Source organism: Natator depressus, chromosome 11 (genome assembly GCF_965152275.1).
Source record: "Natator depressus isolate rNatDep1 chromosome 11, rNatDep2.hap1, whole genome shotgun sequence".
Lineage (NCBI taxonomy): Eukaryota > Metazoa > Chordata > Testudines > Cheloniidae > Natator > Natator depressus.
In genome coordinates, this window is record NC_134244.1 from 62,669,535 (window position 1) to 62,685,163 (window position 15,629).

At 47.8% G+C, this 15,629-nt stretch overlaps 2 protein-coding genes across 2 annotated transcripts in view; one reads left to right on the forward strand and one right to left on the reverse strand.

Annotated features, from left to right (window-relative positions):
* Positions 1–7,884: 7,884 nt before the first annotated feature.
* LOC141995858 (uncharacterized) lies at positions 7,885–13,584 on the reverse strand. Its single transcript, XM_074967309.1, has 4 exons — positions 12,934–13,584; positions 12,470–12,814; positions 9,306–9,449; positions 7,885–8,331 (listed from the first exon to the last, which is right to left on the reverse strand). Exons 1-4 carry the CDS (start codon positions 13,582–13,584, stop codon positions 7,885–7,887), a joined length of 1,587 nt encoding a protein of 528 aa, XP_074823410.1.
* CREB1 (cAMP responsive element binding protein 1) overlaps positions 12,711–15,629 on the forward strand; it is a 46,406-nt gene continuing 43,487 nt past the window's right edge. Inside the window, exon 1 of the mRNA XM_074968018.1 lies at positions 12,711–12,935. The gene's annotated coding sequence lies outside the window, so the exon portion shown is untranslated. The remainder of the gene's footprint in view (positions 12,936–15,629) is intronic.

Below are 15,629 nucleotides of genomic sequence, written 5' to 3' on the forward strand. Positions count from 1 at the left end.
CTGGACAAACCCCTGTGCATAGGGGGTTACAGATACTATAAGCCAGGAATTGCAGTGGTAGTCATGAAGAGAAGCTCCTCTACTCTGCACAGTGTAAGAACCTAGGAGAGTGATCACATCCCCTCTCTCTTCTGCTCCTGCACATGCTCCATCTGTTTTGACTTTGCTCAGTAGAGAAGATTTCCTCCGTTTGCGCTATGAAAAAAGTGACTTCACTCCAAGCAGGTTTCCACTGCAGCAGGATCCGTATTTCAAATTGCAGAGGTTAAACAAAGTCACCAATTTCCTTGGACTAATCGAGCGTGTGATTTGCCTTCTTGTAAAGCCTGTATTTGGCCAAGAAGATTTACTACTTGGTGTGACAGTAAATGTCCAAATGCAGTTGAGGCAGACCTGAGCTGCAGTTCATTAACTTTCAGTGGGAAGATGTTGGAAAAAATATTTCTATTTTTGGTTATTTTATTTTAAGTTGCCTTTGTATTTAGAGCTATTTAAGTAATAAAGTGCTGGGGAAATCTTGTGATTCTTATTCTTCATGGTTTTTGTTCTCATCTTGATGAGCAAGCAAGCCTCCCTGAATCAAGAAGAAAATGGGGCCACAGAATGCTCTTTTCTGTAGACATCTGAAGTTAAATCTCCGCCTTCTCAGAATCAGAGACCAAAATGGAGGATGACATGCCTTTGGATTGTTTCTCTTTTCTCCCCAGAAACTCATGATCTGGGATTGTCTGCGCTACAAAATTGCCATGTTTGTCATGGGGATACCAGACATGGCAGCCCTACCGCTTCCCCTTCACTGGTGTCAGAATCAGTTGTCCCACTTATGTGACATGGTCAACTGAATCGAACACTCACTGCAGCGAAGTGTGCTAGACCCTTCATTCTGCTAAGTGCCTAACATACTTTGCCACAATAGCTATTAAGCTCAGTTATCCCTGTCCACATTTGTGGGGAGGGCAGAAGCCGCTATGTTTCACACCCAGTGGTTCTGTAATGTAGACACATTCTTAATGGGAGGAGGCACTCTGTTGTTGAACATCTGGGGCCATTTGACTTCAGTGGAGCTACACTGATACACATCAGCCAAGGATCTGGCCCCTTTAACTGAATGCAGTATGAAAATGAACCATACAATCAGAATATTCCTCATGTAATATATTTTGATGATAAATTCAATGTTATGCTGCTTCTACATTTTCAATGGGCTGCAGATTTTTATATTGACAACATAGCCTGCGTTGTAGAAACTGGCAGTGAGGGGCTGGTGAAGGCCTTTTGGTAAACTGGGAGGTGTCGAAGGTCATTTGGAACTGTGGGATAAACAGATAAGATAATGTTTCTGCTAAAATGATCAACAGTGACCTAGTTAACTGTGTTGACATCTGAATTATCATTAGATTTCTGAGTGAGGCAAATGAGACGAATTCAGAGCTATTGCTACAGATCTTCTGCAGATTCTGGAAGGCAGTGCTGCATCGATTTACAATCATCTCACGTTTGGAAGGGTTTATTTGGAGCCATAGGAGATGGAACCATAAGATCTAGAAGGAGAGTTTATATTCTGGAGCAGACTTCTTCAGCCAAGCGTGGATTCTGTGGCCACAGAATCACAGCATTCACTGCGATCCTGACAACTGGGCCCTAAGGGGCCTAGATTTGTTCATGATTTATGCCTGACGGCTCTGAGGGTTTGGTCTGCAGTTGTTGAGTCATGGTGCTAGATTCTGTTTTGGATGCAGATCCTCTATCTGGGACACGGTTCCCATACTCTAACCATGCACTGGAAGGAATCCTTCCTTCTTTGCAGGCCACATAGTAGCAGTGTCAAGACTGGCCCACACAAGTGTTCTCTCTCTCTCTCTGCTTGGGAGAATAGTGAATAATTAGTGTAGCTGGAAATCCACAGGACCCATCGCATCTTCTCCTCTCTTCAATAACTCTTGTGCTCAATGGACCACTTACACAAGCTCCCCAGGTCCTAGCCCCACATTGCTCTGCCACCCTGGTGCAGCTGCATGGTCCTTCAGGATTTGGCAATAAGAGGTTTTGACGGTACATTCCCTGATGGGAGTACCTTTGTATTTCTTTTTCAGGAGCTCTGATTTCATTTCAGGGGTGTCAATTAGAGCCCTGCAAGTGTATATGTTTATTTTAGCAATATTATATTGTTGTGGACTACCAGTGTTAGGTGTGAGAGAAGGACAAACCAGTCCAGATTATTATTTATTTACAGAGGATCTGCCACATATTGCAGCCACCTATGATCTTGCCTTGATCAGTTGTCTGCCACTATCCAGAAAGTACCTTAGGCAGAGGGCAATGGACGATTAGTGCTATACACAAGAAGCCAGCTGCCCAGGGGAAACTGACTTGAATTCTACAAAGCTAATTAATTTGCCTTTAAGGCTTAATAGTGAAGAAAACTAATTAATCTTGCTGGGTTTCACTCAGCATCAAGTAAAGCAACTCTGTGCATGTAGTAAGGATGAAGGAGACTGATTCCCCACAGCAGCCTTATCTTGGATAATATTTGACACTCTGAATAATCAGCATATCGTGATGGCACATTTTTACAAGGGTGAACCCCCCCCCCCTTTTCCCCCCGAGACAGCAGTGAAAATGAACATGCAGGCATTTGGGAAACATCCATTCATTTTTAGGTAAAGATGGCTTTGCATCTTAAAGTCCCAGTTTTGCCTATCTTCAATGTTTCATTCCAATTTGATTGGGGGTGGGGGTGGGGGTAGAATATGTGGAAGGCCCAGATGGGAAAGGGCCCAGAGTGAGATGGCAAAATAGCTGGCATGCAATTTCACAAGAACATGTACAAAACTTTCACACAGCTCTACTCCTCTTCCCGCAGAGGGGAATTTCACATCCACCTCCACTGTAGAGATCTTCTATGGCTTAACCGTGGGGCGGGAAATTAAGAGACCCTGGAACATGATTCACAATCCCAGTCCCAGTGATGAACCAAGGGATTTTGTAAGGAAGAATTAGTCAGCATGAGAGCCATGAGTTAAAAAAAACCCACCAGCTAATGAGGTCGAAGAGATATTGAGTACTTTTGTGTGAATCTGTTGTAGTTATTAGTGGTGGTTTGCTCTACAGTAATTGCATGCAACAGTGAAGAAATATTTCCATCTAGTTTAAATTGAAGTTACAAAATCAAATTATTTAAACCTTCATATATAATGCCACCTGGAGGTATTGTGACATAAGTATAGAAAGGGTAAGCATTTTCTTATATATACACACACACACACAAAATCTAACAAATTGCTGTAATATTTCAAAATTAGCCAATAAGAATTACATTGTAGAGTCTGGTTCATGCAGTTATTTTGTGGAGATATTGCTTGGGCTGTAAATTGGGTTTCAGGCTATGGCATGTTATAAAGACAGCGTTTGTTGCTGGGGTGGACAATCTCCTCCTGTCCATAGACAAGGGATGTAATGCATCCTGCTGGACTTCTCCCTGGCATTTGATACCGTTAATCAGAAAATACTTCCAAGAAGGTACAGAATGGAAATGGCTCATGTCCTTCTTCTCAGACTGAACTCAGAGGATAATTATGGCAAATTGTTCCTCCTCCTCCAGAGTTCTCAGCTGTGGAGTCCTACAGGGCACAGTCATCTCCCCCGCATTATTAAATATTGATACAAAGCTATTGGAAGAGCTGGTGAAATAGCATGAGCTGAAGTGTTAATGGCACACAGTTAACACACAGGTCTACATCTCGTTTACCCCAGAGCACTGCCCCTGTCTGGAACATTTAAACTTCAATAATGGAAGGCTTGTGTGTGCAGGAGCAGGGCATCGCCTATGAAACTTATTCCCCCAAGAGATAAGAATAACTATCACTGTCACAAGTCAATGCAAACATTTATTCAATAGCTTTTCCTCAATAATTTTTTCACACAGAGCTACACAATACACTCACATCCTAAAACAAACAAAAACCCTTGTGAACTGATCAAGTTATTCTAGAGAGAGCTAATAATTAGGTAGCTGCCAGAGCATCCCAGATATAAATGGCTAAGTTCTGCTTTATCAGGACTCATGTCCGTACCTGAGCCGTTGTTTACCTGGGAAAAGTGTTAGTGCTTTAAATGCCTCTTTGTATAGTAAAGAATTGTTTGCTGTGCCCACAATTGCGGTTGCAGGGTATTTCTAGTTGTATGTGATTTCATTCTCTGGCAAGATTTTCTTAACTGAGGGGAACCTCCCAGGTTTTCCAAGAAGCCTAGGAAAGAAAGCTTTTGAGGCTGGTTCTCAGTTGCCCTAGACTTTACATAGTCATTACACCAATACAAACTGAATGCAAAGCGGATTACTATGAGGGCTAGTCAAACATTTTCCATTAAAACTATTTTTTGGTGGAAAGTTGGGTTTTCAATTATATGACTGTTTTTATGAAAAGGGCCTGCTTTCCACAGAAAATTTCAAGCTTTCAGTGAAAAATCAAAAACCAAAAGATTTTGACCAACTGCCATGAAGCACTGTCTGCACTCACTAAGCTGGGAATTCCATGCTGGAACCTAGGAGATGTAGTCCAATCAGAGAGCTTGGCTTATAGAGGAGAATGGGACAATCAGGCACCTGCCCTACATACAACTCCCATGAGGCAGTGCGGTGACATTTCATAATCTAAATATTTTCAGTTGCATTTTCAATTTTTCACTGACACTTAACATTTTCTGTGGGAACAACCCTCCCCGCCACCATTTTTCAACCAGCTCTAATAACCATACTGATCTGGGAATGTTTTGCAGCCACTTTGCACTGGTGTCAATGACTACACAAAGGGCAGACCATGGAGAATTAGGCCCTGTGTGTATTGTATTTCACTACTTTTTTCCAGGAAGTTTCAGGTTTTCCATGTTATGGCAGAAGCAAAGGAGTTTGAAGATTACATTGAGCCCGGTGAAGTTGGGGTTTTGCTGCCTGAGAATGTATTGTTCTTAAAATTGTTGTTATATATTAATTTCTGGTAGCACACCCTGTGTTCTAGGCCCTTTCCAAAAGAAAAGAAGGCATGATCCTCTGGGTGTGTCCTTTCAGTTTTGAGGTTGGCTACTCAAACTTATAGGAATTTTAGGAGCATTTTTTCAGGAAGGCAAAAACAATTGCCCTGAGCCTTCAGGACAGTTATTACAGCACTAACTGGTTTTGATGTGGTCACAGCAGGCTTTGTGTTTATCAGTTATTTAGCATTTGTATCATGCTTTACAGCCATAAAGACAGCGTCCCTAAAGAATTTAGAGTCTAAGGCTATGTCTACACTACGAAATTAGGTCGAATGTATAGAAATTGGTTTTGTAGAAAGTGTTTTTATACAGTCGATTGTGTGTCCCCACACACAAATGCTCTACGTGCATTTAGTCGGTGGAGTGTGTCCACAGTACCGAGGCAACCGTCGACTTCCAGAGCATTGCACTGTGGGTAGCTATCCCACAGTTCCCGCAGTCTCTGCCGCCCATTTGAATTCTGGGTAGAAATCCCAATGCCTGGTGGGGCAAAAACATTGTCGCGTATGGTTCTGAGTACATATCGTCAGGCCCCCCCTTCCCTCCCTCCCTCCGTGAAAGCAACGGCAGACAATCATTTTGCGCCTTTTTTCCTGGGTTACCCATGCAGATGCCATACCATGGCAAGCATGGAGCCCGCTCAGTTCACCGTCACCGTATGTATCCTGGGTGCTGGCAGACGCGGTACTGTATTGCTACACAACAGCAGCTCATTGCCTTTTGGCAGCAGACAGTGCAGTATGACTGGTAGCCATCGTCGCCGTACTCCAGGGTGCTCTTTTAGCCGATCTCAGTGAGGTCGGTCGGGGCACCTGGGCAAGCATGGGAGTGACTCAGCCAGGGCATTACCCTTTTAAATTTCGTCTCATGGCGATTCAGTCCTGCCAGCAGTTGTACTGCCCCATCTTCTAATGAGCAGCCAGGAGACGACGATGGCCAGCAGTCATGCCGCACCGTCTTCTGCTGAGCACCCAGGAGATGACGATGGCTAGCAGTCGTACTGCACCGTCTGCTGCCAGCAAGATGTATAAAGATAGATGAAGTGGATTAAAACAAGAAATAGACCAGATTTGTTTTGGATTCATTTCCTCCCCCCTTCCTCCCTCCCTCCGTGAAATCAACAGCCTGCTAAACCCAGGGTTTTGAGTTCTATCCTTGAGGGGGCCATTCTGTTTCTCCTTGATGCAAAGCCACCCCCTTGGTTGATTTTAATTCTCTGTAAGCCAACCCTGTAAACCATGTTGTCAGTAGCCCCTCCCTCCATCAAAGCAACGGTAGACAATCGTTTCATGCCTTTTTTCAGTGCAGACGCCGTAGCACTGGGAACATGGAGCCCGCTCAGATCACCGCGGCAATTATGAGCACTGTAAACACCGCACGCATTATCCAGCAGGATATGCAGAACCATAACCTTCAAGAAAAGCGAAACCAGGCGAGGAGGAGGCGACTGCAGCGCGGTGACGACAGTGATGAGGACATGGACATAGACTTCTCACAAAGTACAGGCCCCTGCAATGTGCACATCATAGTGTCAGTTGGGCAGGTTCATGGCGTGGAACGCCAATTCTGGGCCCGGGAAACAAGCACAGAGTGGTGGGACCGCATAGTGTTGCAGGTCTGGGACGATTCCCAGTGGCTGAAAAACTTTCACATGCGTAAGGGCACTTTCATGGAACTTTGTGACTTGCTTTCCCCTGCCCTGAAGCACAAGAATACCAAGATGAGAGCAGCCCTCACAGTTGAGAAGCAAGTGGCGATAGTCCTGTGGAAGCTTGCACCGCCAGACAGCTACCGGTCAGTCGGGAATCAGTTTGGAGTGGGCAAATCTACTGTGGGGGCTGCTGTGATGCAAGTAGCCAATACTATCACTGAGCTGCTGATATCAAGGGAAGTGACTCTGGGAAATGTGCAGGTCATAGTGGATGGCTTTCATGCAATGGGATTCCCTAAATGTGGTGGGGCGATAGATGGAACCCATATCCCTATCTTGGCACCGGAGCACCAAGGAGGCGAGTACATAAACCGCAAGGGGTACTTTTCAATAGTGCTGCAAGCACTGGTGGATCACAAGGGACGTTTCACCAACATCAACGTGGGATGGCTGGGAAAGGTACACGATGCTCACATCTTCAGGAACTCTGGTCTGTTTCAACAGCTGCAGCAGGGGACTTGCTTTCCAGACCAGAAAATAACCATTGGGGATGTTGAAATGCCTATAGTTATCCTTGGGGACCCAGCCTCATGAAGCCATACACAGGCACTTTGGACAGTAGTCAGGAGCTGTTCAACTATAGGCTGAGCAAGTGCAGAATGGTGGTAGAATGTGCATTTGGGCGTTTAAAAGCACGTTGGCGCAGTTTACTGACTCGTTAGACCTCAGCGAAACCAATATTCCCATTGTTATTACTGCTTGCTGTGCACTTCACAATATCTGTGAGAGTAAGGGGGAGATGTTTATGGCGGGGTGGGAGGTTGAGGCAAATCGCCTGGCCACTGACTACGTGCAGCCAGGCACCAGGGCAGTTAGAAGAGTACAGGAGGGTGCGGTGCGCATCAGAGAAGCTTTGAAAACCAGTTTCAGGAATGGCCAGGCTACAGTGTGAAAGTTCTGTTTGTTATTCCTTGATGGAAACCCACCACCACCACCACCCTGGGTTCACTTTACTTTCCTGTAAGCTAAGCATCCCTCCCCTCCCGGCTTCGATCACCGCTTGCAGAGGCAATAAAGTCATTGTTGCTTCACATTCATGCATTCTTTATTTATTCATCACACAAATAGGGGGATAATTGCAAAGGTAGCCCGGGAGGGGTGGTGGAGGAGGGAAGGACAAGGCCACACAGCACTTTAAAACTTTACAACTTATTGAATGCCAGCCTTCTGTTGCTTGGGCAATCCTCTGGGGTGGAGTGGCTGGGTGGCCGGAGGCCCCCCGACCGCGTTCTTGGGTGTCTGGGTGAGGAGGCTGTGGAACTTGGGGAGGAGGGCGGTTGGCTACACAGGGGCTGTAGCACCAATTTGTGCTCCCGCTGGCTTTTCTGCAGCTCAACCATACACTGGAGCATATGAGTTTGATCTTCCAGCAGCCTGAGCATTGACTCCTGCCTTCTTTCAGCAAGCTGACGCCACCTACCATCTTCAGCCCGCCACCTCTCCTCGCGGTCATATTGTGTTTTCCTGCAGTATGAGATTGTCTGCCTCCAAGTATTTTGCTGTGCTCTGTCAGTGTGGGAGGACAGCATGGGGTCAGAGAACATTTCATCACGAGTGCGTTTTTTTCGCCTTCTAATCTTCGCTAGCCTCTGGAAAGGAGAAACATATGCATCAGGTGGAGGGAAAAATGGGAAAGTGATAGTTAAAAAGACACATTTTATAGAAGAATGGGTACACTCTTTCACGGTAAACCTTGCTGTTAACATTACATAGCACATGTGCTTTCATTACAAGGTCGCATTTTGCCTCTTATTGAGGATATGCCGGTTTGGTATGAGAGATCATTCACGCAGGGCCGGGCAACAGAATTCGGCTTGCAGGCAGCCATGGTAAGCCCCAGTCTTTTGGCTTCTTTAACCTTCATAACATGTGGGAACGGTTTCAAACAGCAGCGCCCTCATTTCCCATACGAAGTAGCCGTTGTGCTGGCCACTAAAAATGGGTTGGCAATTTAAAGGGAGGGGGCTGCGGTTTCCGGGTTCACGTGCAGCAGAAATCCAACTAACCCACCCCGCCCCCACCCCCACCCCCACCCCCAATTCTTTGGGATGATGGCTTTACCCTCCCCCCACCACATGTCTAACAGCAGGGAAGATTTCTCTTCCTCCACAGGCAAACAGCCCAGCAGGAATGGGCACCTCTGAATGTCTGCTTACTAAAACAACCCTATTTCAACCAGGTGACCATGAATGATATCACTCTCCTGAGGGTAACACAGAGAGATAAAGAACGGATGTTGTTTGAATGCCAGCAAACACTGACTCCATATGCTGCAATGCTTTGTTCTGCAATGATTCCCTACTACGTGCTACTGACCTGGCGTGGTAAAGTGTCCTACCATGGAGGACGGAATAAGGCTGCCCTCCCCAGAAACCTTTTGCAAAGGCTTTGGGAATACATCCAGGAGAGTTTTATGGAGATGTCCCAGGAGGATTTCCACTCCATCCCCAGACATGTTAACAGACTTTTCCAGTAGCTGTACTGGCCGTGAATGCCAGGGCAAATTAATCATTAAACAAGCTTGCTTTTAAACCATGTATAATATTTATAAAGGTACACTCACCAGAGGTCCCTTCTCCGCCTTCAGGGTCCGGGACCCCGCCATGGGGGGGTTCGGGGGATACTGGGTCCAGGTCCAGGGTGATAAACAGATCCTGGCTGTTGGGGAAACCAGTTTCTCCACTTCCTTGCTGTGAGCTATCTGCAACTGTTGGATCATATTAAAGAAATTCTGTATTAAAATCACAAATGAGTTTGATTCCCCATAGTTTAAATTCCAGGGTATTACTAATTAAGAGGTCTCTTGGTTTTTGGTACTGTTTCTCTCCCTCTGTGTGTGAAACTTGCAAGCTGCTAATTGTGTTAGTACATTCTAAGACAAAGTCTGTTCTCAAAGCAATTCTTTGTAACAACAACCACTCACAGAGAGAGAGACTCAAAGCAATACTCTGTAACAACAGAAACAGAACACAGAGACTCCCTGCCCTTTTGTTGTATTCATCTCGCTTTGTTAACAATTGTGATTAAAATAGAGATAGAAGATGTATGTGGATGGATGCTTGGTGTGGATAATAACTGAATGATCAGGGAGGCGCCAGCCTAAGAATCCAGTGTCCATCGGTTGAAGAAGGCGTCAAGTGGAAATAACCAAAGGATCCCCAGAGGGCAGACTGGAATCCACCCAACAGCCTCAAGAATGGGAGAACCAAAGAACAAGATAACATCTGGCAGCACGGAGCCATCAGGAATGTGCCATCTGCTGATTGATACAGCAACAGCATAATGAAGCAATTCCCAGAGACTGGCATAGGAAGAAATTCCTATAAAAATGGACTCTAGAAAGTGAGAACTTTGGGGTCTGATTTTGCAAACCAACTTCCAGGAGCATCAGATGTGCATCTGACAAGGCCCTGCTCCCTCCTCATGTTCAGGCCACCTGGCCAGTGGCTTGGCATGAGCAACTCTAAGGCTGGTAACTATGATAACAACCTTGCAGAACCTGTGTGTGTGTGTGTGTGTGTGTGTGTGTGTGTGTGTGTGTGAATGAATGTGTGAATAAATATGAAATTGAATGGAATGTTATAGCTCTAACTAACTGCTTACTATGATTCTTTCTGTATTGACAATAATTGTGGCATTTTGCCTTTTCCCCTTTAATAAGGTCCTGCTGGTTTTTATTTTATTGGTATAACACAACCTCCTCCTCCTCCTCATCTTCCTCGCCCCCAAAACCCGCTTCCGTGTTGCCTTCCACTGCTTGGATGGAGTCAAAGCACAGGGTTGGGGTAGTGGTGGCTGCACCCCCTAGAATGGCATGCAGCTCATCATAGAAGCAGCATGTCTGGGGCTCTGAACCGGAGTGATCATTTGCCTCTCTGGGTTTTTGGTAGGCTTGCCTGAGCGCCTTAATTTTCACATGGCACTGCTGCGGGTCCCTGTTATAGCCTCTGTCCTTCATGCCATTGGAGATTTTTGCAAATATTTTGGCATTTCGTCTTTTTGAACGGAGTTCTGCCAGCACGGATTCATCTCCCCATACAGCGACCAGATCCTGTACCTCCCATTCGGTCCATGCTGGAGCTCTTCGGCGATTCTGGGACGGCATGGTTTCCTGTGATGATGAGCTCTGCGTGGTGACCTGTGCAGGTGAGCTCGCCACGCTGGCCAAACATGAAATGAGAGTCAAAAGTTCATGGGCCTTTTCCTGTATACCTGGCCAGTGTATCTGAGTTGAGAGCGCTGTCCAGAGCGGTCACAACCAAGCACTCTGGGATAACTCCCTGAGGCCAATACTGTCGAATTGCGTCCACAGTATCCCAAATTTGACCTGGCAAGGCCGATTTCAGCGCTAATCCCCTCGTCGGGGGTGAAGTAAAGAAGTCAACTTTAAGAGCCCTTTAAGTCGAAAAAAAGGGCTTCGTCGTGTGGACGGGTTCAGGGTTAAATTGATTTAACACTGCTAAATTCGACCTAAACTCGTAGTGTAGACCAGGCCTAAGGCCATATCTATACTACAAGGAATATACCTGCATAGCTATGGTGCCCTAGTTATGCTGGCATGACCCCATAGTGTAGATGCAGCCTAGGCTGATGGAAGGGTTTTTTTTTTTGTTGGTGTAGGAACACCACCATCCTAAGCAATGGTAGCTGGGTTGATGGAAGTATTCTTTCACTGATCTATCTGTGTCTACACTGGGGGTTTGGTTACCATAGCTATGTAGCTCTGGAATATGGAACAACCCTGAGTCATGTAGCAATAGCAACCTAAATTTGAAGTGTATACCAGACCAAAGACCCCAATTCTGGAAGGAGTGAAGTATGCTGATCCTTGTGCCAGCAAAGAGCTTCTTCAGGCTTGGGGCCTAAATCAGAAAAACATAACAGGAAGGAGAACAGAAGGGGTAGGGAAGAGGTGGAACCCAGACTGGAGGAGGGTTCAAAGGAGGCAGACAAGGTGGGAAGGAAGTGGGGAGTGAGGATTTCTTTAGGATTCAAGAGGGTGTGGCATTGCTTGAAAGGAGCCAGGCAAGGTTAACGATGAGTGAGGGAGCAAGACAGGGTAGGGGTGAGAGTGCAGAGAGCGTGTCTGCAATGTGTTGGGAGGAGACAGGTTAGTCAAGTACCCTAAACTGCTGCTCTTATGAATATTGCAATGGAGAACTTAACGGTCCCTCAACGGACGGGGGCTCTCATGTCCCAGCTGACCCCTGCCCATGCTGCGGTACCTGGTGCATCTTTCCCAGGACAGGCGGGGAGGGCTGGAGAGGCATGGGGCCCGTGCATGGCATGGGGCTGGGCCGGCGAGGCATGGGGCCCGTGCCCTGCATCGGGCCAGGCAGCCGGGGGGCCAGGTGGGGGAGAGGCGGCGAGGCGTGGGGCCCAGGCTGGTCTATGTCAGCACTGGCAGTGGGCTCAGGTGGGCACGGTTCGTGGGGTGGTTGCTGGGCCCTGCTCCCATCTCCATGACAGCGAGGGCCGAAAGGCTCTGGACATGCCCCACTCAGGTCTTTGGCTCCCTGCCAGGAGCCGGGCCCCACCACCCTGCAGGCCAGCGCCAATCGGGAATTTCCGTGCTTCTCCCCCAGCACTTCGGCCATTTCCGGAGAGCGACGCTCTCCGTTCGGGGCCACGCTCAGCGACTCCTCCCGAGCTTCGGTCATTTCCGTGAGCTTTCGGGGGTTGCTGTTCGTTTCCGAGCGCTGCCCCGCGCTTCGGCCGTGTCCGTACCTGTTCGGGCGCTGCCGTGAGTTTTCGTGCGAGTTGTCCAGCGCTTCGGTTTTTCCCGTACCTAATCGGGCATTGCCGTGAACCCGGTCGGCGGTTCGGCTTTTTCCGTGTTCCTTCGGGAGTCGCCGTGCGCACAGGTAGGCGCTTCGGACTTTTCCGGATCGATTCGGCTGTTTCCGTGATCTCCGGTCGGCTGCGTTCGGGCGCCGCCGCGCGGAGTGTGGCTTCGGCCTTCTCCGTGAGAGCTCGGCGTTTTCCGCGCGGGGCCGCGGCGCTCTCGGCGCTTGCTCCCTGGCTGGCTCTCCTCAGTCGGCCGCTGCCTGCCTGTCGCCGGGCTGGGAGAGCCTTGTGTGTGAGTGACGCGGCGGAGGTGTAGTTTGACGCGGTGTGTTACGTGGGGGAGAGAATAAAACTGCGGCGAGAGCCTAGGCGCGAACGAAAGCAGTGACGGAGCAGCCCGTAACCGGTAAGAGGAGGAAGGCGCCCAGCCGAGGGGGGGATGGAGCCGGCGGGGCGCAGGGAGCAACAGGCGCAGGACGCGGCCCGGCCTGCACCGCCAGCGGGAGGGGCGCCCGCTTTAAAGATGGAGCCGAGCCGAGCCCTGCAACATCCCCGCCGCCGCCGCCGCTCCGAGCGCGGCGAACAAAGAGTAATGGCGGCGGGAGCCGGCCCGCAGCCGCTCTGGCTGCAGCCCGCGCGCAGCGCGGCGGGGGCAGCCCGGCCGCGGCGGGGGCAAGGGGAGCAGCGGCCGCGGCGGTCCCTTCGCCCGGCCGCGGGGGGACACGGGCTGGCCCCCCGGAGGGACCGCTCCTTTCCCGCCTCCGGAGAGCCCTGCCGCGGGAGCGCCGGCCGCCGCCGGGGCGCCGCAGGTCCGAGGAGCCGCTGTCGGGAAAGTGGCGCCTCGCTAGTGCCTTGTGTGTGTGTGTGTCCCCCCCACACACACACACAGCCCGGGCTGGCCCCGCCGCGGATCGTCCCCCCCCGGGACGGCGGGTCCCCTCAGCCCGCCCCCACGGATCGTCCTCCCTCAACAACCGCCCAAAGCCCGGTCCGCTCCCCTCCCCGCCGCGGATCAGCCCGCCAGCTGCCCCCCAAAACCCAGCCCGGCACTGCATCACCCGCCTCCCAAAGCCTGGGACGGTCTCCCCCGCGCCCCCCACTGAGCTGGCCTGCCCCCGCCGTGGATCGGTCCCCGCCGCCCCTCAGCGTCCGGGCTGGCCTTTACCCCCCCAGCCCGGGCCGGCCCTGAAGCTGTTCTCTTCCCCTTTCCCCCGGTCCAGACGGAGTTGTTACTGTGAGAGTAGGGCGATGTTTTATTCGATGAGAAATAGACCTCTTGAAAGGTGTATTTTTGACACCTACAAGGTGCTGCGTGCAGACAGCTCAGTTCAAAGGGTCAGTTACTATTAACACACCCCACCATGTATGGCACAAATATCTCTTAGATTAAAACTGAATTTGAAAAGCTTTTTCTCTTCATGCTTATTCAATTTAGTTTGGATACTGAACAGCCTAGTTAGTTTCACTCTCTGACTGGTATGCTACACTGTGCTGTCTGGGAATATCTGGTTAAAGAAACTGCAATTAAACTATATAAAAACATGTGTAGTGGTTTTAGCTTGTTGCAGAACTAATTTTTCTCCAATAAAAACTTTTAAAGAGTTTATGTTTTGGGCCAGACTTGATTTGATGGGATCCTCTTTCAAAGTGGGGTATGCAAATATTCAATTCTTGAAAGGCCTGAAGAAGAAACTTTCCCAAAGTCTACCACCACATTGCTTTTCATGAAAGTTCAGTCGAAATACTGAAGATGCTTATGTCGCAGAGCAAATAATAAAGATACAGATGTCTGTTTGTAGCATACTCCTGGTATATAGTAGTAGAAAGATACACAGTCTTGCTAATACTTTAAAATACTAAAAAATGAATTTCACCATAAGCATTACTGTAGTTAGCTTTGGTTTGGTGCTCACTCTTGCCATTAATCTTGCAAGTTTCTTCAGTGGGAGTTCTGCAGGCAGAAAGATAGCTGGATTGGACCTATACTATTTCTCAATACTTCTGTTAATATCTGCTCTCTCTCCCACATTATCCATAATTCTGAAAAATCTTTTTAGATAGCTTATGCTTCTTTCTGATAATTGTGACTGTCGTTTTTATTCCTCCTCTTCAATGTCCATACTAGAAATTCTTAATCTGTGATTTTTTTCACTTGCTGTTGTACACCTGCTTCAGCTTTAGGATTCTGCGTCTTCTTGGACAGTAACCTTTTAAAATACTCTGCAGCTCATTTAAAGGCACAACGTTCTCAACTTTTTTTTAAGGACTGTTGTGATACAACAGTGCTCGAACCTGGAAGCACACCCCTTCCTGGTGCTGTTTTGTGCCTGCCCAAAGATTGCAGTTTGGGGAGGGCAATGCCAATGTTAAAAAGTGGGGGCCTTGTCGTCCCCCCCAACACTTCTGCAAAGGTTCTGGTGCCCTTGTGAGTCCTACAGTAGGTTTAAAACTTTTTTTTTTTTAATTCTTGTATATGTTTTTATAAAGTACATGTGACTTGTCTTTTCCCTCCAAAACAAATTTTTCCCTTTTTAATATATAAAGTCATGCTAGCAACCCAGTGTTTCTGGAAGAACTCTAGCCATCAACCGTGTGAAAGAAATAAAACTCTTCAGTTAGGGGGCAAAAATCAGGTTTTAACTTTTCCAGAGGTTCTTGTATATAAAGCTGGAAATTACGGGGGAATATTGAGTGTCTCCCTCCACTCCTGCAAAGAGATGACTGTAAAGGGTTAGAGTACCATGTGTTGATGTATTATTGTGCTTTTTAAAAAAAAAAAAAAAAAAAAAAAAAAAGGTTTTGAAATGCTCTGGTGAGAGTCTCTTCATTCCCTTCTGTTTAGCTGGTTTTTGTTTTTTGGAGACCCTTTATGCCTTAGTCCTGTAATCAGGTCTATTTGTACCAATCAGAATGCAAGATTGGGGTCTTTAAATTACAGCAACTGTAAAGCTGGGATGTCCCAAAATTTAATTTTTTTAAGACAGTGTCTCATTCACAAAAATGTTGGGCTCTAAGTGAGTAGGTAAACTGTTTCTCATGTATGTGAATTCCTCTCTAACCACCAGTGCCTTTCCTCTTTACAGTGGAAGCCACATACTAT